At 28.3% G+C, this 23,119-nt stretch overlaps 5 protein-coding genes across 9 annotated transcripts in view; 4 read left to right on the plus strand and 1 right to left on the minus strand.

Moving 5' to 3' along the window:
- Nucleotides 1-3,994, plus strand: part of LOC122636405 — a 7,273-nt gene extending 3,279 nt beyond the window's left edge. Inside the window, exons 5-12 of the mRNA XM_043827585.1 lie at nt 46-147; nt 246-404; nt 2,156-2,533; nt 2,720-3,081; nt 3,221-3,320; nt 3,422-3,523; nt 3,607-3,765; nt 3,857-3,994. Of these exons, the coding sequence (XP_043683520.1) occupies nt 46-147; nt 246-404; nt 2,156-2,533; nt 2,720-3,081; nt 3,221-3,320; nt 3,422-3,523; nt 3,607-3,765; nt 3,857-3,910 (1,416 nt within the window). The 3' untranslated portion in view covers nt 3,911-3,994. The remainder of the gene's footprint in view (nt 1-45; nt 148-245; nt 405-2,155; nt 2,534-2,719; nt 3,082-3,220; nt 3,321-3,421; nt 3,524-3,606; nt 3,766-3,856) is intronic.
- A 2,591-nt stretch (nt 3,995-6,585) lies between these two features.
- On the plus strand, nt 6,586-9,053 carry LOC122636278. The gene is made up of 9 exons (XM_043827330.1): nt 6,586-6,640; nt 6,730-6,857; nt 6,988-7,042; nt 7,155-7,281; nt 7,442-7,527; nt 7,735-7,883; nt 7,975-8,123; nt 8,197-8,723; nt 8,801-9,053. The coding sequence occupies exons 1-8, from the start codon at nt 6,636-6,638 to the stop codon at nt 8,551-8,553; spliced, it is 1,056 nt and encodes a 351-aa protein (XP_043683265.1). The 5' UTR covers nt 6,586-6,635; the 3' UTR covers nt 8,554-8,723; nt 8,801-9,053.
- Nucleotides 9,054-10,708: 1,655 nt separating this feature from the next.
- LOC122636282 (charged multivesicular body protein 1b) lies at nt 10,709-12,996 on the minus strand. 3 transcript variants are annotated; one of them, XM_043827339.1, is made up of 4 exons: nt 12,939-12,996; nt 11,856-11,955; nt 11,006-11,471; nt 10,709-10,894 (listed from the first exon to the last, which is right to left on the minus strand). In XM_043827339.1, the coding sequence occupies exons 2-4, from the start codon at nt 11,875-11,877 to the stop codon at nt 10,780-10,782; spliced, it is 603 nt and encodes a 200-aa protein (XP_043683274.1). In that variant the 5' UTR covers nt 11,878-11,955; nt 12,939-12,996; the 3' UTR covers nt 10,709-10,779. The 3 variants fall into 3 exon arrangements, with proteins under 3 accessions (XP_043683274.1, XP_043683272.1, XP_043683273.1); XM_043827337.1 differs by lacking the exon at nt 12,939-12,996 and adding an exon at nt 12,228-12,476; XM_043827338.1 differs by lacking the exon at nt 12,939-12,996 and having other exon boundaries at nt 11,856-12,095.
- Nucleotides 12,997-13,069: 73 nt separating this feature from the next.
- LOC122636276 (fatty-acid amide hydrolase 2) lies at nt 13,070-16,245 on the plus strand. The gene is made up of 9 exons (XM_043827325.1): nt 13,070-13,466; nt 13,633-13,838; nt 13,974-14,200; nt 14,296-14,625; nt 14,729-15,021; nt 15,133-15,228; nt 15,301-15,459; nt 15,540-15,722; nt 15,833-16,245. Exons 1-9 carry the CDS (start codon nt 13,446-13,448, stop codon nt 15,923-15,925), a joined length of 1,608 nt encoding a protein of 535 aa, XP_043683260.1. The 5' UTR covers nt 13,070-13,445; the 3' UTR covers nt 15,926-16,245.
- An 856-nt stretch (nt 16,246-17,101) lies between these two features.
- LOC122636310 (probable ribonuclease ZC3H12C) overlaps nt 17,102-23,119 on the plus strand; it is a 36,341-nt gene continuing 30,323 nt past the window's right edge. The window contains exon 1 of one of the 3 annotated variants that reach the window (XM_043827394.1): nt 17,102-17,977. In XM_043827394.1, coding sequence (XP_043683329.1) covers nt 17,450-17,977 — 528 coding nt within the window. In that variant the 5' untranslated portion in view covers nt 17,102-17,449. Of the gene's footprint in view, nt 17,978-18,654; nt 19,178-23,119 lie in introns of those variants that run through there. The other 2 variants (XM_043827393.1, XM_043827396.1) reach the window with 2 other exon arrangements.

The following is a 23,119-nucleotide window of genomic DNA, read 5'->3' on the forward strand; positions in this document are numbered from 1 at the left end:
GATTATTTTATTAATTTCTTTTTTAATCATTTTTTTTAACTACAGTCAGATTCAGTTACGGTCAAATTCCAATTCCTCGTTGTGGATATTGTCGCTATTAGTCAATTATTCCTGAACTCATATCCGGCTGAAAATTTGATAGAAATGGTAACATTTCCTTTTTTTTTTTTTTATTTAAATTATATGAATAATGATAGTTATATTACTTGTACACTTTATTATTTTATTAAAAATTATCGTTGCAGAGTACTGCGATTGGATTGGCAGCTTATGATTTGAATTGGTTTGATAAATCACGAAAAATGTGCAAAAATATATGCATTCTAATCCAAAGATCTCAAAAACCAGTAACAGTCAGTATTTCTGGATTTTTATCTGAATTATCTTTAACTTATTACATATCGGTAGGTTCATTTCTATTACGATTGCTAATATTTCGTAATTATGTGTATTTCAGTTGCTCTCTTCATCATTTTCATATTTCACAACGTTGAAAGCAGCAGTTAAGTAAAATAATGAATTTATTTTTTCATTCCTGTTAGTCTATGTTATATTAGGCCTATTAAGGCCTAGATGCAATTTAGTTAATAAAAATTAAATTTCAATAATAACGTTCTCATTAATATAACTTTCTCGTCAACTTTGATCGTATTCGATGAAATAGGGAAATGAAATTATTATTTGTTAAATCGTTCGTACAATCGTTGTAGCAAAAAATTTATACAACAACGAACTTCCAACAAAAATCTCGTGATAATCGATTTGGTAATCCCATTTGATTATCAACGTTCAAATATTTTAACTTTCTACGATATATTCAACAATCGCGATTAACGCTGAAAGCATTAATGTTCGAACTATCTTCGCGTGAAATAAATTATATTTACAGTTTACTTTAGTATCTTAATAACATCGTCTTTATATTTATCTCAATAATAAAAGAGATCGGAAAAAATATTTCATAAATTATAAGAATTTATCATATGAATTATTCTAACATTTTTTCTCAATTTTAACATTTAAATGTTGAAATTATCTCGGAAATAGAGTTACGTTCTTTAAGCATATTGGATAATTTATTTTGACCTTCGAATCAGTTTCATCTTTTAATTCTCACGGTATTAAAAAAGAGAAGGGCTCTTAAAATTAAATCCTATCATTCTATTGTATTAATTATTCTACCTTCTTGCAATTGCAATAGCTCCATCTTTGAATTATCGCAAAAACGAAAAAGATTCAAAGAAAAAGAAAAGGCAAAAATAAGAAAAAAGAAAAAAAGAAAAAAAAAAAAGATTTATGAATCGAATTTCACAAAATTATTCACGTACTTACATTCGATTCGAGTTCTCGCTTGAGAACACATTTCTTTAGAAAACAAGACCCCTTCGATTGAACGTCTGCTTTCGATGAAAGGAAAAAAAAAAGAAGTTAACTGGTTTATCGTGTACGCTAACGTGGAAGAATTCACAATTCATTCCTTAACAGTGCGAAGAAGAAGGGCTAAGGAAAAAGAAAAAAGAGAAGAAAGGAAAAAGGATGGGAATATCGGCTATCGATGCGAAGTAATGAACGATAATTACGAAGCTAAAGAAAAATAAAAAAAAAGAAAGAAAGAAAGAAAGATAGAAACAAGAAAACCCTTCATAACTTATTCATTCTCTTATGAAAAGGTAAGGGGAGAATACAGAAAATAGTATCTTCGCGTGTACACTATGGAATACGTAACCATAAGTGCAAAAGATATTATTCTACGTCTACCTGTTATTATAATGCGAACAATAGATTTGTAATTGTAGGTTAAAAGGATAAAAAATATCAGAGAGAGAGAGAGAGAGAGAGAGAGAGAGAGAGAGATCTGCAAATGCATTTTGCACTTGACTATTCTTCGATAAATATAATATACCTATTCGAAATTCGACGAAAGGAAAATAAACTTCACTAAGACGTAGAAACGTTGGCTTTGAACATATATTACGAAGTAATTGATAGCAAATTGCCAGGTGATGAAAATACCAATATTGTCTGCATAACTTCTCTAATAATTTATTTATTCGCTCTTGTGTTGTCGTTCCACGGACACGAACGTATATCATGAAAAAAGCGTTCTTATAATAACTCATCGGAAGTCTCTAAATTGTCATAATCGAATATCGAGGCAGTAGTTATAAATATATCTCTTTCGTACGATCCTTTTCTTCTAATCCTATCCAAAGAATTTATTGTTGTATTTCTGTTAATAATGATATTTAACATAACGCCGGAAACTGCTTTGAAATTTACAAAAATGAGTGTCGTCATAATGGGCTGTTGGCCGCCCCCTTTAAACGCAACAAAAAAACAACTACTCTTGCGCGACATTTATTGGTGGATGTCGTTCGTAATCGCTACGTTCTTACTTTTAGCATTAATTAATGGGATTTACGAGCATCGTCGGAATACTTTAATCACGATACAAACTACGTGCATTCTCGCGGGTGTTTGTCAAATGTGTATAAAGATGGTGATATTGAGAAAGCAACGTTGGAAATTTCAAGTAAATCAAAGTTTTCTTTTCTTTTTCTTTTTCTTTTTCTTTCCTTCTTCTTTTTTTTTTTTTGCTTTTTATCATTTTCTCTCTTTTTCTCTTCGATAACTTCGTTTCAACCTTCGAATATTTACAATTAGTTCGATATTGAGTTTCGATATCTTTTTTTATGCGTGTTCTTTTTCTTGATCACAGTCGATAATCCTGGAAATGGAAAATTTCGTGAAACGAGCTAACCCGTTGGAAAAAACCATATTACAAAATTACGTGAACAGGTGTGCGGTTTTTCATTTAACTACAACCATTGGCTTTTACGTGATTTGTTCAGGTCTTATTTTAGGACCGGCGATATTATCTCAACCATTTCCAACATTCGCAAAGTATCCTTTTCAAGTGGATTCGCATCCTATATACGATATAGTTTACTTTCAGCAAGCATTCGTTGGAATGTTAGCAACCGTCGGTGGTACCATTGACTGTCAAGCTGCAGTTTTACTTTGGTTCGCTTCTGCGAGATTTGAAATGTTGTGCATAGAATTAACGAGATTTATCGATTTAGTCGATTTGAACTGTTGTATACGTAAACATTTGCATTTGCTCAGGTAATTAATAATTTACTGTTATACGATTCATTTTCTTTTTTCTTTTTACGAAACTAACAACTTACTCTAATCATATGTTATCTTTTATTTTTAGATACGCGGAAGACGTCGTGATATCTGTGCGTTATATTATTTTTATAACTACTTGTATTTCGACTTTGATCATGATATTCGGTGGATTACAACTTATTTTTGTTGGTCATCTAAAATTTATCTCCGTTTTATATTACCATTGACTTTATCTTTCGTTTTAATTTGAATTATACTTTGAACAAAAATTTTTCTTCGATAACAGGCAAAATCAACAATCGTGAAAATTCAATTCGTTATTCTCGTTATTGGTTCAGCGATTCAATTATTTTTATGTTCTCGTCCAGCTGAAAATTTGTCAGGAATGGTAAATGCTATCCAAAGGGATAATCAAATCTATATATAAAAAATTATTCCATTATGATATTAATTATCGTATGTTTCGTAAAGAGCACAGCTATTGGATTATCGGTTTATAATTCTAATTGGATTGGACAATCTACAGAAGTATTGAAAAATATATGCATTTTGATTCAAAGATCTCAAAAACCTGTAATTGTTACCATCAGTGGAGTTTTACCAGCGTTATCTCTAAAATATTATGCTTCGGCAAGTATATCAAAATAATAAAAGATAAGACAAATATTATAATAAATAAATATATCTATATATATATATATTCTTTTTATTCTATTTACAGTTTCTATCCTCGTCATTCTCGTACTTTACAACGTTACGTGCTGCAGTCATTTAAACAGTAAATCAAATATCGATCAAATAACAGTAGATCGTTTAGATTGATTGTTATTAATACAAAGATTTAATTTAAAAAATCTTATAGTCATTATTGCAAATAAAAAATCGAATTGAAATTGTAAATCGTAAGAATGTATTATGTTTTATATAAATACACGTACATATACTTATATTATTATATATTTGCGTTATATCAAGCACATAAAACATATCATTTTGTGTTGTACGATAATTATATATTACTATAATATAATATATATATATATATATATATATATATAGTGTGTGTATATACCTCTTCTAAAGATATTTCAAGGTTATATTCTGAATTTATGAAGATGGATATACATTATTATTATTCCTAAGGCATACACGTATATATATCTCCATTTATGTTTTGTTTTTTAAACTAAACAAATACAATCAATTAATTCTATCTATTTCACACGTGAATAATAAATTATTTCTACAAAAATCAACCCATAAATTCGCTTCGAGAAAACTAGTATAGCTTACGACGAATACTGTCGGTACAGTAGTTTTTTATTTTACGACGATAAAAACGAAAGAAGTTTTTATTTTATTGAACGTCGGCGAGATAAATTTCTGTTTTATCGATCATCATTACGGTCGATAAAAATGTCTGACCATTTACGAACGACTTGCGAATGAAAATCATGGAAATTACCTTTTCGACAATCGATTGGTATATAAGGTAAGAATATATATTAAGAAAAATATACTAATTACCTGTTGTTAACGTAACAACGAAGCTCCTGGTACCACACAATAATTCGAAATGACGCACTCAGCACATACCGACGACGACACTCGCGCATGCACCGGAAGCCAGCTATCAATGGCCCCCCTACGAAATTTACAATTTCTCGATTTATTATACGAAAATATCGAAGCATTAAAAATATGATATACAAGCCTAAAAACTATCTAAACGAATACTTTATGATCTCAAACTATGAAAATTAATTATTACAATTCGATATTTATACAAATAAAGCTCAATAACGCGAAAAAAAAAATTATAAAGAAAATGGGAATATTTGTTATTCTCGATATTGTCACGATTCGTTACCAATGTAGATTAAAAATCATTTATTTGAAAATAGATTTATATATTGAAAGATTCTCTACGTTAGAAAATATATATTAATTACCTGTAACGTAACGACGAAGCTTCTTTATATATGCACTCACTATATCACATTATATATATCACATATTATATATATCACATCACTATATCACTGTATCACTATATCATTGTATCACTCTATCACTATATCACTATTAAACACATTAATTATTTTGATTTATAATAACAAGAAATAACACACGATATAAAACTTAAGAACCGAGAATTAATTAAAAGTTTTATTAATCGGATCGTTTATTTCTAATTCGGACGGATCTTTACCGCACGACCGCGTAAACGAAACTAACTGACCGTTACATGTACCAAGCTTCTTTTGTTTTTATGACGTAATGCTAAATAACCGTATAAAAATAATTTTTAAATAAAATAATAAATAAATAATATTTCTGCACTAATGATCTTCTAAAATTAAATCAAATGACAAAATTCATTTATTTTTATTATTTATTTTGTTATATTTGATCTAAAGAAAAAAATTAGATGATTAATGTAGGAATATTTTTGAAATCTTCCAATGATGCAAATACGTTAAAACGCTTCTACCAATCAAATAACTGATGAATATTTCGGTTATTGTTCGATATGGATCGATTTACAATTATTGAAATACTATACATTATAAAGTAATCGAACGATTACGATTTCAATAGTAAAAAAAAAGAAAAAATCGTTAAAACAAAAATTATAATTTTTAAATAATAATAATAATAATAATAATAATAATAATTCATTATAATACGATATAATTTTTTAATTTAAAAAAATATATTTTTGGAATATATTTATTTAAGGTGATATAATGCTATATTTTTATTTAAATCAGAACGAATTTTACTAAAAATGAAATTTCATAAATCATACTTACGTTTAACGTTAATATGTTATATGTAGATATAAATAGTAAAATATTTTGAATTTTTTTAAATAGATAAAATATATGTAAGAAATTTTTGAGAAAAATTCCAAATCATTTTTATTCATAATATATATATATGTATGTATATATGTATATATGTGTATATATATATGTATATATATATATATATATATATATATAATTTATCTTAAAATATGAATTTCTCTGTCTATTCTATTTGTTAATACTGTCACGAAGATTGAAATAATTTCGATCGCTTAAAAAACATTTGTAAAAAAAAAATTATGATATAATAAATGATAGATTATGATTATTTGAAATGATACAGATTAAAATTGCATAATATTTGCACTTAAAAAAAGAAATTTTCGTATTTTATTTTACCAATATTTTCATTTATTTTTTTATAAAAATTTTGAATATTTTGAAAAAAATAATTACAATCACATTTTTTTCATATGTTATAAAATTTAATGTAATGAAAAAAATGGATAAAAAACTTACTTCATTATTATTTTTTATATTTTGTACTAGATGTTCGATACATTTGAACTTTTTGCTGGAAAGAAGAAAGGAAAATTCTCAAAATGTTGGTTAGCTGCTACTCTCAGTATTAAAAAGTTTCAACAAAAGTTTAGATCACTAACTATTAATGAAATTGATGTGTGTCAAATGTGGTTTGTATGATTGAACATGTTTTCTTTCATTTCTTTTCTTTTTAATAAAAAATTTACATATTAATGAAGAATTTGTTTGTTCTAAAAAGCAATGATATAAAAAATATAATCGAGATGAACAATAATGAACCATCCGGTAAAGCTAGTCTTTATTTATCATCTCAATTAATGTACGGTGTTACAAAAATACTTTTATGTCAAACTTCTTATTTAGAAAGTAAGTTCGAATTCATTACTGTATAATATATATAGAAATCAAACTATTTTAAATGTATATCGTATTAGTAAAAGAAAATATGTATTATTCTGCAATATATTCTATGATATTATAATCTTTATTATTTTAGAAAGTATTATTGAACTTGATAATATGTTTGACAAGATTATTGAGACTGACAAGAGGTATGTAATGATTTGTTTTTTTATATTTTTATATTTGAAAAAAATAAAAATTTTTATATTTGAATTTTTATATATGAAATTTTAATAAAAAATTATAATTCTTTTTAAACAGAGATGAAGAAAGAAATAAAAAATATACTGATTCTTTAAATGTAGCTTCAACAAGTAGTGAACAATTGCATGAAGCTTTTAAATTATTACCTTATGAACCTAACATTGATACTAAACTTAGAAATATGGTAAATATATGACTATGACATAAAAGATAAAATAAAATTTCATTTTCATATTTTGCATATAAATCTTATGAGAATATTTTTGTACATATGATATATTATATTTGTTACATTATTGATATAACGTAATATTTGAAAATCTAATGAAAAATTATATATACAGATGCATGATGCTGACTGTTTAGAATTTGGTGCTTTAACGGAAGAAGAACTTCGCTTTTTTAATGAACCTGATGCAGATTTCTCAGCGTTAGTATATCTATTTTTTTTTTTTTTTTTCCAATATCTCAAAGTAGTTTTGAAAAGATCTGAAATTTTCATGTACTCAAAAAAAATCGAAGTAATATTTTTGTTAGGGATCTTAATTATGCAATTTATTTCTTATAAAAAATGTAAAAACATTGTTTTTATATTCTTATAATTATTATTCGTTTATTTCGCTTTCTCATTATATAGAGAAATGTTTGAAAGAATGCACATTACAAATGATGCATCTCTGTACAATGCAAATACTTTAACAGATTCAGAAGAATTTTATGTACCATATGATAGAGCTGAAAAAGAAATGATAATATCTCTTGTACGTGATGATTTAACCTTGAGAAGTAAGAAACAAAATTTACTTTTTAATCAGAATGTTAATAATAATAATAATAATAATACTCGTACACTTGATATAATATATTTATGTTTCAGATGAGGAACATCGTACAGCATTTGCAAAAACAACATTACCAGAAGTAACTGTGGAAGAACTTATGCCAGATGAGAGTACTTATTTAACACCTCGAAAAAGACAGTCTGCTGAAGTAACACATACAGAAACACCAACCAAAAGAAGACGTGTATATATTTTACTATACAAGTAAACTACTATTACTAACAATAATAGGAATAATTTGAGAATTATTATTTAAGTTAAGGTTCGAAGATGTAGCAGTTCCAAATAAGGATGAAATCGCAACAATACCAGAAACCGAAGTAGTTCCTATTCCTATTCCTACTGCAGATTATTCTATAGAACCATTACAGGACTTGGAATCAATACATGAAGATCCACAAAAAATAAAAATAAAATTAAAAAGAAAAAGAATATTAGCTGATAAAAATACAAAACTCAGTCATAAAGTAATACGAAAGTGGATCAGTAATGTCAATGGTCATACTGTTGTAAGTTCATTCAGATTTTGTACAAGAATGAATTTATATTATATAAAAGAATTAAGGCAAACAAAAATCATGCTTTGTTATTTTCTAGCCATTAAATATGAATAATGTGAATATATCAACATCAGAAATTCTTTTTCAAGCAGCACCAGCAAGATTTGTTTCTATTCGCAAAAACAAATGGAACAGTCCCTTAATTAAACTTTTCAGCATGCACGTAAATTTACATGCATCTATGAAAAAGAAGACGCAAATGGAATTTCAATTGCTAGAAAAATGTATTGCTTGTATAAAAAACAAATTCTATTTTTTATCAATTCTTTTAATGTAATGATAACATAGTGTAAATTTCTAGCGACTGAAATTGTACGTTTGGGAGAAAAAAGTAATAAGACTGATGAACTGCTTGCTGAATTATCTGTGATAAAGTCTACCGATGCAAGTGCAAAGTCTATAAAAGAAACTAGTGTTCATAAAACCATGAGTTCACATCAGGAATTAGTAATCTCAAATAATGAACAACAAATAGATTTACAAAACATAGAACAAGGCTTTGGGCTATTAAATATTGCACGAAATGGAACTGATCCTGACTTGACAATCCATGAACAAAAAATAGATCAGTCGTAAGTTTAGAAATTTACTATAAATATGGAATATCATTTATAAAATGTATTTTTATTTTTTCATATAAATATAGTGAACATCATATATATGATTAACTATATATAATTACAGTATAATTAAGTTTATATATAATTAATTAATACTGTTATTATAATGCTATAGCTTTCAAAAACAATTTATGATTATTTATTTTTCTCTTTTTAGTCAGGAAACTATTAAACTCTCTCAGTCATGTTTGCTAACAAAATTAGATTTGCTTGCACTCTTAGAAGTTCTTTGGCATGATACAGAGTTAATTCGGTTCATTGATGTTATTCCACCTGGTCAATATAGTAAAACTGATGCAGCATGTTGTTATTTACTACTTTTAGGTAAATTTTCATTCTATAAATACAAAGTATTTTTAAAATAAAAAGTATTGTTAAAAAAAAAGTTCTCTTTCTTAGAATTACATCAAGAAAAAAAAATTACTTTAGAACAAGCTGTGCCTTATGACACACTTTGGATAAAAAAATTTTCAAATGGAAATTAGGAAATTATTTTCTTGTGATGATATAACGTAATTATTGATATAACATAATTACTACAATGATCTTTAAAAATAATATATTATATTTCAAGATAAGGTTTTTCTTAATATTATATTGAAATTGTCTTTATGGTTTGTTTTTTATAGTCAGTAATATATTACATGTTTTATAAATAATTACACAAGTACATACATGAATTTTTTATATAAGCTAAAGCAGGAATTTAAGATTATCTTCATTTTTATAATGAAATATTAAATATTTCTTTTCTTTCTTTCTTTCTTTTTTTTTTTTTTTGTAATAATTGAAAAAGTAATTTTAAATTGTACTTAAATTTTATGCAATTAATGTCATTGATTAAAAGTTCATAAAAAAGAGTAGCAACTTGTGAAACAAGCATTTATAAGCATAACAGAAATAGCATTTTATTTACATATGTATGTAATATATAAATATTCTATAATTATTGTTGTGCTTTAACAAATATTCTTTTGCATGTTAATTAATTGGGCTATTGATATATATAAAAAATTAATAAGAATAAAAAAGTATATATTATCTAATTTAATTTCCTATATACCTATTAATAATAATAAGTATTATAATACTAAAAACAGATATTATCAAATATAATAAAAATTTCGTTACGCTTGTTTTTTTGGAATTTTAAAGTGATCTAATATAAATCTTGTTCATCTTAAGTTGTGAATTTTATTATTGCAAAAAGGCACGCATTATTTAGGTTTTCCGTTTTTCATAATTGTATAAATGAATTAAGTTTTTTAATGTTTTATACCAAAAAAATATGAAACAATTGCCTGACTTTAAAATATAAAGAGTATATTAACTGTAAGCATAAGCTTATGAATTAAACCAAAATGTACTAAAATTATATTGCCAAAATTGATTTTATGTAATAAAAATGTTATCAACATATAAATATATATAATATACAAATACCTAAATTATAATAGATAATAACTGTTAGTTACACTGGCATTTACTCGTGTATTAGAAATGAGGTTAATATTATTTTAGATATCTACATGTATTTCACAATGTAACTAACATTTGGTATAACACTATTAAAATACAGAATACTAAGATCAATTTTAGAAGTATCTGTTTCATTTAAGCTGTAGATATATAACATTTTTATTACACAAATAAGTTAATATTATTCTCTTAAGCGTGCCAACCGTTGTGTAAGTTCGTCCTGTTCCTGACTTACAGCTGTAGAAGTACCAATACTTCCTAATTGTCCAGGTGGCAGTTCCATGTTTAATTCAAGACTAAAATACATACATATACATATATATATTTATTAAGTAAATAAAAAAGGCTAATAAATACAAATTATTATTATATATGTATTAGCTAATAAATAATAATACAAAACATACCCAGCTTCATCTGCTACTTGTTGCATTAATGTATCAACATCATTTTGTGGTACATTTGTTGTTGTTGTTTGCGACATAGCATTTTCCATGTATGAACTTTGAACATCCAAATCTTCAAATTGACTTTCAAATTTGTCCATTAAACCTGATATCTTTTCCAAATTCATTGACTTCATTGCAGCATCCATTGCTTTGACTACACCAGCCATAGATTGTGTAACCTTTCTAGTAGTCAACGCTGTTTGTACCCTACTTGCAACAGCATCAACTCTAGCACTCATACGTAAATAATTTAAAGCTTGATTCTTTTGTCTAATTGCATTTTCAGCGTGTATTCTTGCTCCTTCCATATTTCCCTTCTGTATAGCTTTTTTTACCTTGGCCTTTTCTATTTTCTCTTCTTTCTCGCATTTTTTGGAATTTCTTTCTAATTCCTTTACAGCGAACTTTAAGTTGAACAAATTCTCTGTATATTATATATATAAGGAATCTTTAATTATATAGAAAATATTCAAAGTATGAATTATAACAATCATATCATTAATAACAGATATTATTAACAAATAAAATAACCTATAATACTGTTTACAATAAAAAATATTTTGTTAAATTAAATGAAAAACTATATTAACATCCATATTCACTCATGTACATATAAAATAATTAATTTTTATTTTAATATTTTTACTATTCGATCATTCGATTAATCGAATTACAATCAATTGTCAGATGATTCGTATATCACAAATTGTATATATTAATTAACATCAAATATAAAAAATCGTTATCCGTTCGTTTAATAATATGAAATCAATCAAAAGAAATATAAATAATTATTCAAAAAGGATACTCTCCATCTGAGAGACGGACATGGCTGACTGTTCGATCCCCGTTGTGACGGTTAGTTTGCAACCTTTCAAGTTAATAATTCGTCTCCTATAGATTTAATCCTAGAATGACAGGTAATACGTATTGATTTGATTAGCACAACGTTTTCTAAGATAAACGATAAACAGGGAATTGAATTGTAATTCGATAATAAAAAACTGACAGACTCAGATGTCATTGATTGTTTCACAAAAATCTAAATATAAAGATACGAGATTCAAAGATGAGATAAGCAGATATATATATATATATATATGTATATATATACACATATATATATAATAATGACAGATATAGATAAATCTCAAATTTTTCTATATTAAATATTACTCACCACACTAATTTGTCACTTGTACTATAGTTAGTAAAACACACACGTATGTAACAAAGATACATCATAAATAAGATACACAAACACGTCCTACGAGTTATTTCACACAAGTGAAAATTATAACCAATAAAAAGTAGCTACAATTTACAGATATATTTCATGTGAATTCTGTGCATTATTCTGAACGACAATATCCGGACAAAATTTTTCTTATCCAATCAAAGAGCGATAATCGTTATAAAATAATGTATACAGGATGTCACAAAAGTTTTAACCAATATTTCAGGAGCGTATCGAGGGAATTACGTAGAACAACTTTTCGATAGGTATCATTGATCTTGGTGGCCTTGAAATTGATCGTCCGACGACTTATACAAAATATAAAATAATCTACTTAACCTCAAAGTATGTTCAAATACGATGAAATTACTCCGAAATAATCTAACATTATCGATACATATGTACATTTGTATATATTTCATTTTTTATTTATTTATTTATTTTTTTCATTTTACTTGTTCTACAGCATCCGCTCCTGAAATATAGGTCAAATCTTTTAGGATACCCTATATATATATATATATATGTTAGTGATATGAATTTCTATTGGTTAATATTGAACGATTGTTTTTTTTTTTTTTTTTTATTATTATTATTCTTGTACTATTACTCTTTTGAATACTTATTAGTCAAAGTTAATCGATTAAATTCTACCTGAGTTTACTGTAAAAGTGCTGATTCAGTGCGATTGCTACGCCTTTCAAATGACTGTGTAAAGTTATAAAGCTAAACATTAGGAAGAATTACTTTCAGTTGTGTATACATACATATGTATACATACCATCTTAGTTAAGGATTTGTGATGCCTAACGTTACGTTAGAAAAAACTTTCTGTATATACAATATATAATACAAATACCCATACTGCGAAATAGTTTTTCAAATGAACGAAAAAAAAAAAAAAATATATAATTAAAGTCGGTTATTGTCGGTTTGTAGTTCGTTCGCAGTAATAGGTATCTTCGCGTTTGAATAACACCGATACGATATTTAATTTATTTTATCTGTTCATTTGCTCATTTATCAGAGAATTATAATTAAATATATCACGCAATTGGATACGGCATCTACATAATTTAAGATCCCAGTTTATCGACGAATATAGTTAATATTATTTTTAATATTGTTAAATAATTCTGTTTAATTTTATTATCGGGCATCATGTGTACTTCAATAAAGAAGGTATTTCGAACGATATATATTTTTATAATTTATTAAGTATATAACTATCGTTATAAAATGTGCAACAAGTTAATCAATTTTGTATATATATATATAGATATATGTATCTTCAATTAATGTTTTAACGTGTAATATATTCGTTCGTGTTCTTTTTTTTTTTTTTTAGAAAAACACAAACAATACGTTATTTGAAAAAGCGAAAAAATTATTTCTGGATTTGTTAAAATGTGTTGTTATTCAACTACATTGTATATTTGATTGTATGGTGGATTTTATATTTGGGTTATATTATGACCAAAAAGCAAAGAAAGTATCTGCTGTGACAAATCCTTTATTGTTGGACAGTGCCACAACATTAGCAGAAAAGATACGGTAACAATTTTCATTCTTCCTTTTTTTTATTTCATTTTATTTCATTTCATGTTTATTCGATATCTAATTTATTAGACGTTGCAGTATATTCTTTTACAATTAAATATTTTCTTTGCTATTTCTATTTTTATTTAGAACAAAACAAATTAAAGCTGAAAAAGTTGTAGAAAGTTTTATCGAAAGATGCAAAGAAGTTAATGGATTGATCAATGCAATTGTAGAAGAAAGATATGCAGAAGCGATAAAAGAAGCAAAAGCAGTTGATGTTGAATTACAGGATTATGATGATACTTCATTCTTAAAAGAAACAAGACCATTTTTAGGTGTTCCATTTACAACTAAAGAGAGCAATGAAGCAGAAGGTGAGTATATTGAAAATATAATAAAATTTCTATACAAGTAAATAAGTTATTGTGTTTTATACTATTTTTTTATTATTCGTATTTAATATCTATAGGTTTATTTCATACTATGGGTATGTTAAGTCGTCGAAATTACCGTTCAACATCAGATGCAACAGTGGTTGCCTATTTGAAGAAAGCTGGTGGAATACTTATTGCAAAAACGAATATTCCTGAACTTAATTTGTGGGTTGAATCAAGAAATAATCTATATGGTCAAACATGTAATCCTTACAATACAACAAGAACTGTTGGTGGAAGTAGCGGTGGTGAAGGTGCTATTATTGCTGCATGTGGTTCTGCATTTTCTATTGGTAGTGATATTGGTGGATCTACTAGAATGCCAGCTTTTTATAATGGAGTTTTTGGAATGAAACCTAGTGAAGGTAAATGTTTAAATTTATTACAAAATATATAAATATCTATAATAAAAATTATTATAAAATGTATATATATGTATAACATTTGAATATTATTCTTAATTGGTAGGAATGACATCTTTAAAAGGTATTGGATTAAGAGATAAATATTATCCAGAGTCTATGGCAGAGGCAGGTCCGATCTGTAAAAAAGCTGAAGATTTGGCACCATTTTTAAAAGTTTTGGTTGGTGACAAAATATCTAAATTAAAATTAGATGAACCTGTCAATTTAAAAAATTTGAAGATATTTTATCAACCAGAATCTGGTGACCTTAGAGCAAGTAAAGTGAATCACGCAATGCGTGCCGCATTAAGAAAGGCAGTGGACCATTTTGAAGAAATAACTAAATCTGCAACTAAGGTTTTTCTTTATTTTATTTTTTTTTTTCTTATTAAATTATACTTTGAAAGAACGATACATTTGTTTTTATTGAAAATTATATGAGTATAAATATTTTTTATTATCGTGCAGATCAAGATACCTGGATCAGAATACAGTTTTAGATTATGGAGATATTGGATGAGTCAAGAAAACGCAGATTTTAAAGCAGACATAACAAATAGAGAGGTAATGATATAGCTCGTGAAAAAAATTCTATCTTTTTTATATTGTATAATTTATAAGATAAATTTTTCACAGTCTCGTACAAATGCAGTTTCTGAAATTCGAAAATTTATGTCAGGAACATCCGATATAACATTTGCCGCATTATTAAAGTTAATAGATGAAGATTTGTTACCAAAAGAAAATTCTGAATGGGCTAGAAGTGTTACTAATAATATGAAAAAATATTTATTGGTACGTAATATCATTTTTATTTAGAATCATTATATAGACTCTTACAATTATAACGTATACTCTGTGTTCTTTTTTTATAGGAAATTTTAGATGATAATGGTGTCTTATTTTACCCTTCTGCTCCATTTCCTGCTATTTATCATTACTCTTCATTTCTTAGACCATATAATTTTGGTTATTGGTGTCTATTCAATGTCCTTAAATTTCCTGTATGTCAGGTTCCCCTTGGATTAGATTATGACGGATTGCCCGTAGGTATTCAGGTATGTAAAAATTATATAAAGAAAACATTAACTTTTGTAATTAATTTACGTAAATTTACTTAACTAATTATATATTAATACATTAATATATATATATATATATATTGTAGGTTATTGCAGCTCCATATAACGATCATCTATGTATTGCTGTAGCAAAAGAACTCGAACGTGCATTTGGTGGTTGGGTACCACCCTCCATTTAATTTTCTTGCATAAATATAAAAGTAAATTTTTAAGCAATCAATTTAATAATTACTTTTTTTAGGCGTTTTGTCTTCCAAGGGTTATATTTTCATTAGATATTAAACATCTGTTTTAATTTCCTCTGTAGATTATCAGATTTTATGGATATGGAGAAAAGTAATTTATTAATTTGTGTTTTTTAATTTTTATTTAAATTTTATACTGTAATATATACAATGTTGTTATAATATTTTCTTTTTTGTATCGTATTAACGTTATAATATGTTGTTATAAAATGTGGATTATTATTAATAATAATAAATCTAATGGTATTCGCACAGTTTAGAATTTGAATAAAATATAGATTCATCATCCGTTCATAAATCCGTTTTGATAAATTATTTTCGTGACATATAAATTTTTCAATATTAGTATCTTTGTTAATTTTCAACATTATAAATTTTTATGTTACTACATCGTTTAAAAAATTATTTTATTAAATTTTACAATGTTCTAATTTTTTAATTTAGATCAACAACAAATTGAATATTATTAACATTATGAATTAATAAGAGAAGGTTATATATATATATATAAATATAATAAAACTAATTACTCATTAAACTATTATTTAATATAACACAAAATAACATTAAATTTAATAACACAACATGCATGAGAAAACCTAATCATATTATTTCCCCATAAATATTAATATACTAACATATACACACAAATACGTAATAAGACGTAGTTCGATTTTTAAAGGCCGTTCATAATTATAACATTCGCCGCCAGAGCGCGCGAATGACTGCAACAGATCGAAAAGCGCGGGCGCGGTAAAATGAACGAACGAAGGATACTTACGATATTATGATTTAGAGAAGCGTAAGCGAAATTCCTCGAAATAGAAATAAAGAAAACGAGATTTAACGAGAGGAATTAGTTACGTAAATAGCAATTAAAAAAAGAAAATAACACCTCTCTATAACGACGCATTTAAAGAGTTAAGACGAATGAATTCTTTCACTTGAATTAAGAAATCATTTATCGTATTAGAAAAGGAAGAAAAGATACCCTTCTCCGTCCCTCTTTCTTTCTCGGACTATGTGCCGCGTAGAGATGTGCAACGGGTTGACGGTGCGTAGAGAGTATTGAAGTCAGGGGGGAAGAGGAGGAAGAGGGGGAAGAAGAGGAGAAGGAATAGGAGGAGGACAGTAGGGAGGGCGTCAGTCGTTCCCGCGGTAAACGGGAGTGAATCGCGTCTCGAACTCGGACTGATCATGTAGTTGGAATCAAGACACGGTCTACGTGTTACACGCGGGTCACGTCGCGTCGCGCCTTACATCTCCTTTTTCTTTTTCTCTCTTTCTCATTCTCTCTCTCTCTCTTTCTCTCTCTCTGTCGCTTTCTCTCTCTCTCTCTCTCTCTCTCTCTCTCTCTCTCACTCTATCTAACTATCTTTCCATCTCTGTCCCTCTGTCTCCGTTGGTACGATCGCGAATGCGACGAATGACGTCGGAGAGGTATCGAAGGAGGAGGAGATGGGCGAGGCTCGTTCACGTATTCGGCTCGATCGAAGGAAACTCGAGAGCTTGCAACCGTTTCTTGGTGCGAGCCTCGTTCGGTCCTCCGTTTTGACCATGGAAGAGTCAGGTGGGGAGAATACGACAGAGTCTGAACTCGATGAACGAATGGGGAAGGGACGTAAGAGAACCGTTGATGTCGGTAAGAAGGGAAACCGAACCACCACCACCACTACCACCACCACTAGTACTACTATTACTACTACTACTACTACTACTACTACCACCGTCATCACCACCACCACCACCACCACCACCACCTCTCTTTGCGACGACTCGTACGAGAATGAGCCGTTCAAACAACTGGAGTTCTCTTTAACGGAATCCCTTTCTTCGAGGACTATACGTTCTCTCGATGCGGAGGGAGAAAGCCCTCGTTCTTCTAGATTCGACGACGGTACATCCTCAAACGTACACGAGGAAATGCTTCCGGGTGCGAGCAAAAATTTCACTTCGATACCCGATGACATTAATTGCGACTCAAAGGTGAGCCAAATCTTTTATTATCGTTTCTTTTTTATTCGCTATTACATCGTGCGTCTTACTTGTTCGAACGAACAAAAAATGTGTATGTTTATATATATGTGTGTTGTATATGTATATATATGTCGATGCTTACTTACGTTTTTGGTGCTTCTTCGACGCACGCACACACACACGCGCGCACACACGCACACACATACACGCATATACATATATACGTAGATATAATTCGACGTAGAATTAATTTGATTGTTTGTATGATTTCGAAACAGAAGGATGTTAATATCTTGTGGCAAATGTCGTAAGATTACGATACGTACGCAGATTTGAAAGGACGCGGGCAATTTTAAATGTAAGAATGTATCCTATTTGCCCCTCCCACTTGCAACGTATATACATATATACATATATATGAGTAAGCCCAAACGGAGACGAGATCCGTGTCACAAACCTGAATCTGGCACGAGTCATAATCTACCGCTCGATCGTTTTTAATCGTATACTTCGTTTTAACTGTTCGTATTTTACGATTTATATATCATTCGTAATTTGTCTTCGACGCACACACACACACACACACACACACACACACACACACACACACACACACACACACACACACACACACACACACGTACAGACACACGCATATCAGACACGAAATACACATATATTGATACATGATATACGAATGAAATTAATAATAAAAAATATTTGTGTGACATGGTTTGTATCGAATAAGAATTATCTACGTTATCTCATTTATAAAATATATTTTTCGGTGAATAGGGTCAATCGATTCAAATTATCGAATAACAATATCGACGTCATACTCGACCTAAATCTTTCTTAAGGGTACGTGAACGAATCACGAAACAGTAACGATTGTTTCGACAAATCAGAAGTATGGAAGAAGCATCGTACAAATCTCAATTCCAATGGCGCGTGCCGCGCGCACGTGCCACCGGTTACCCTGCTCTGAAATCCCACCAATTAGGACGGGAATTAGGTGTAAGGGGTGGGGATAAGGTCCGACGCCAAGCAGTCTCGTCACATTGATTGTAGATCATTGTCCTCTGTGTTTGATTCTTGTAGGTCATATACATTGATACGTATTTAAAACAGAAAACAAAAGATATGTGTTATATAAAAGCGAAAAGAGGTTCAACAGTTTCCGGAAAGTTATCGAGATTTACTTACGGGGTAAGTTTTCTTGTTTTACTTATTTCGAAATATTCGTAGTTTTTCTTTTCTCTTATTTCCCGTTACATTCGTTCTAACTAGAAACGATTACATTCCAACAACTGTACTTTTGCGTTGCTTGGAAGTTAGATGAAAGAAAAAAGAACGAGGAGTATATTTGCGACTCCTAACCTATAGATATACGACGTAGGACATTGTTCGAATATTTATATCAATTACATATTTCTTTGTAAGATGGAACGGATAAAAGATTAGAAAATGATCGATTATTTTATAATAATTAATGTTGATATTATTACGAAATAATCTCTTTAAATTTATAAATAAAACAAAAGTGTATAGGGATCTTTTCGATATTAGTTATATTAAATATAGGTTATAGCGATTAAGGTTTGTCTTATAATGCGATATATACGTTTATCTATATATATATATATTTTTTTAATCTTTATTACTTTTCCGAATCTTTTTAATATTATTGATATTAGATGAGCTAACGTAAGTGTATTTCCTTTACCGTTCACCGTTCACGGAAAGTGAATGGTTCAGCGAGCTGCTCGGGAATGTGTATTTGTCGCGATCTGTCGCGAAATCTGTTTCTTAGATCTGCTGATCCTTGAAAACTACGATAGAAGGTGCTAGATACTTTGGATCGCGTTAATGCGAAACGTAGGATGTTCGTAAGCACTTAAAAAGAAATAATAAGAAAGTGTGAAGTTGTATAATTGAATAGTAATTGTTGTAGATAATTAACTTGAAAGTTTCCGATCGATAGATCCCCCTTTCTAACGTTGCTGAGAGCAACAGAGATACATCGAAGATAGCTCTATTTGTCGAGATTACGTTGGTCAGCAATATTTCTGACTAATCTCGATCTTCTTGAGTCATGAACGCCCACTACTGTATACGAAGCTCCGTTAAAACGATACTACTTCGATCGTTACGAACGATTTCGTTCATTTCTTCTCTCTACCTTTGAACTTTCGATGTTTTACAATAAGATTAATACGAGATTAATACAAAAAATATATATCATAAAATTAATTATTAATTTATATTCAAGGATTAACGTTAATATTTAATAAGTTATATTTAATATAGAATAGTTATACTAATGTGTTTAAAATAGTATAATAATTTTACTATATATATTATACTCTATATGTGTACATATACATTTTTATAACTATATAAGATTAAAAATATAAAGTATATTATATATATTAGAATTATTGTACTGTATTATAATTAGTATATTATACTATATTATTTACTAGTAAAATATATAGTGTATCATAATAATTTATCTTAGACAAAAAAATAAGTAGGTTATAGAAAGTTAAGAAGATGTTATATATCCTCATTCATTGATCTATCCAAAGCTTCTTGTTTTTATCCATATCATTTTAGTTTGTAATCAAAAATTGTGTAAATTCACATGCACCGATTGAAAATGTCATTGAACATATTTATAGGTTAATGAATTAATTTGATTTTTTCTACTTCAAGTTAATGAATGATACACTTGATAGGTATATATAGAATGGTTCATAAGCCAGTTTATAAAAATGCATTTTTATTGTACACAAATTTCATTTATAAATCTTATAACCATACAGATAAGATTTAATATAAAAAGGACTGTAATAACATATTACTAACCTATATTAAATGCTGAAAGTATTCTCTTTTGTTTTCAATACAGAAATAAGATCTATTAAACGAATAGTTAACTGAAAAAAGAATATTTCTATGAAAACACCATTTTCTGATACAAATGTTTAAGATCTTTACACCCAAATCACTGTAATTTTTTTACTTATGATATAAACAATATTATAAACTACAGATTTAATTCATTAGTGTAATAATTTAATTTTTTAGAAATTCTTTAGAAAATATTAAAAGTTATATTAAAAAATTAAAAACTAAAGAAAGCTACAAAGATATAAGGAACAAAATACTTGATAACCTAAATCATTATCATTATTGTTGTCACTCTCTTCATTTCTCTTTTCCACATGTCTAATGTTTTGATCTTTTTCAGTTCTAAATAAGTTATTATTGTACCACTGCAATTCTTGATCTTCTAAATATATCATTAAATCTTATAAATCTTTTAATTTATTCTAGTTTAAATGTTTCTTGATTATCTAGTACAAATAAAAATTCTAACCTATTTTTTCTCTCTTTTTGTTTTTCCTTCTCAAGATTAGAACGTAATTTTTGTACTAACTTATTAACTAAAAAAAAGAGTTTCAAATAGAAATAAACGAGAAAGGGCTTTTATCGAAAAGTGTTCAATATATTATCTCTTTACCTTAACGTTTCTAAGTTAAACCTGTTTACAATAACAATGCATTTTTGTCAATTGATTTGTGGGTTACCCTGTATGTGTATGTACATATGTAATTATATATCTATCTATCTATCTATCTATCTATCTATCTATCAGTCGCGAGAGTTTTAATCGTTCCGATACCAGCGATACCGTAGTAGTATTTGAATAACAATAAGTCACTGCCACTGGTAAAACTGAATGAGAGAACTTGTTCAGAAATGCGTAGGTTGTTCCACAATGGATAGAAAGAAGTCGGCCTTCGAAGAGTTCCTAGCTACACTTTCAAATTCCCGAGGACCACAAAACCTTTATGAATATAAACATAACAAGTGGGATTATTTCGATCGTTCGTGATCGATACACGATCGAACGTCAATTTCTATTAGTCTTATATTGTTCATTTTATTTTTCATTCATACATAAATACGTACATACGTTTTTTACTTTCGTATTCTAAAATCTTTCAAAAAAATCATTTGTCGAGAATTATTATAAGATTAAATACTTAACGAATAGAGAAAGATAGAAATATAGTGTTTGAAAATGTCTGCATTCCAATCTCTATGCGAACTATGTATACACGCACAAATACACGCACACACACACATATCTATACACATTCGTGATCGATAGTGATCCTTACAGCATTAAGATAAAATTTTTTCGAACTATTACAAAAGCACTCCGCACATATATGTATGTATGCATGCGATCAAGATAAAATGACGTCAGCTACCAAAAGGTACTGTCGTATATCGTTTAGTGGCGATCACGATCTCGATCGATTTATTTCTGTGAATTACATCGGTCTACCTTTCTCTATATGGTTTACATTTCGAATTCAGTGACGTCAGATGTCAGAAGGTTCATAATATAATGGGTTTGGGTTCGGGTTAAGCCCTCTTAACGTTTTTCAAATTTTATTCTTTTTAGGGCGGTGATAAATGCATATTATCTTATTTTGCATCTTTTACTTGAGAAATATTGCGTGTGTACCTGTGTGTATTAATGTAGATATAATCGTTTACTTAGGAATTTTCTGATCAAGCCTTTTATTCGTATCTACGTTTAATCGTCTTTGTTATCGTATCGTTAGAGGGTGGTCGATGGAATAGAGGTCACGCGTGGGTTAACGCAACGCATCCTCGACGAGTCGAGTCTCTCTTCTGCTTGCATCCGGGATCACGCGCGCGTCAAACAGCACGCGGTGTTCTGCTCTCTCTGTCTCCCTCCCTCTCTCTTTCTCTTTCTCTCTTTCTCTCGCTATATATATGTGTGTATGTATATATGTGTATATGTAGATATTTATATATATATATATATATGTACACGTCTATCTGTGTCGACTTCGTGAACAAAACGCACATCTTGAGATTAATATATATATAGAAATACGTAAGTGGGTTTATTTGACTAAAAAGTTTTCTATTTAATTTTTTCTATACAAAGATCTCTCTCTCTCTCTCTCTCTCTTTATATATATATATAAAATTATTGATTAATATTTATTATATATATATATATATATTGTACACATATATGTGTGTATTGACCTTGTGTACGAAACGCACATATAAGTGAATTAATGTAATTAAGAATTG

Source organism: Vespula pensylvanica, chromosome 21 (assembly GCF_014466175.1).
Source record: "Vespula pensylvanica isolate Volc-1 chromosome 21, ASM1446617v1, whole genome shotgun sequence".
NCBI classification, from domain to species: domain Eukaryota; kingdom Metazoa; phylum Arthropoda; class Insecta; order Hymenoptera; family Vespidae; genus Vespula; species Vespula pensylvanica.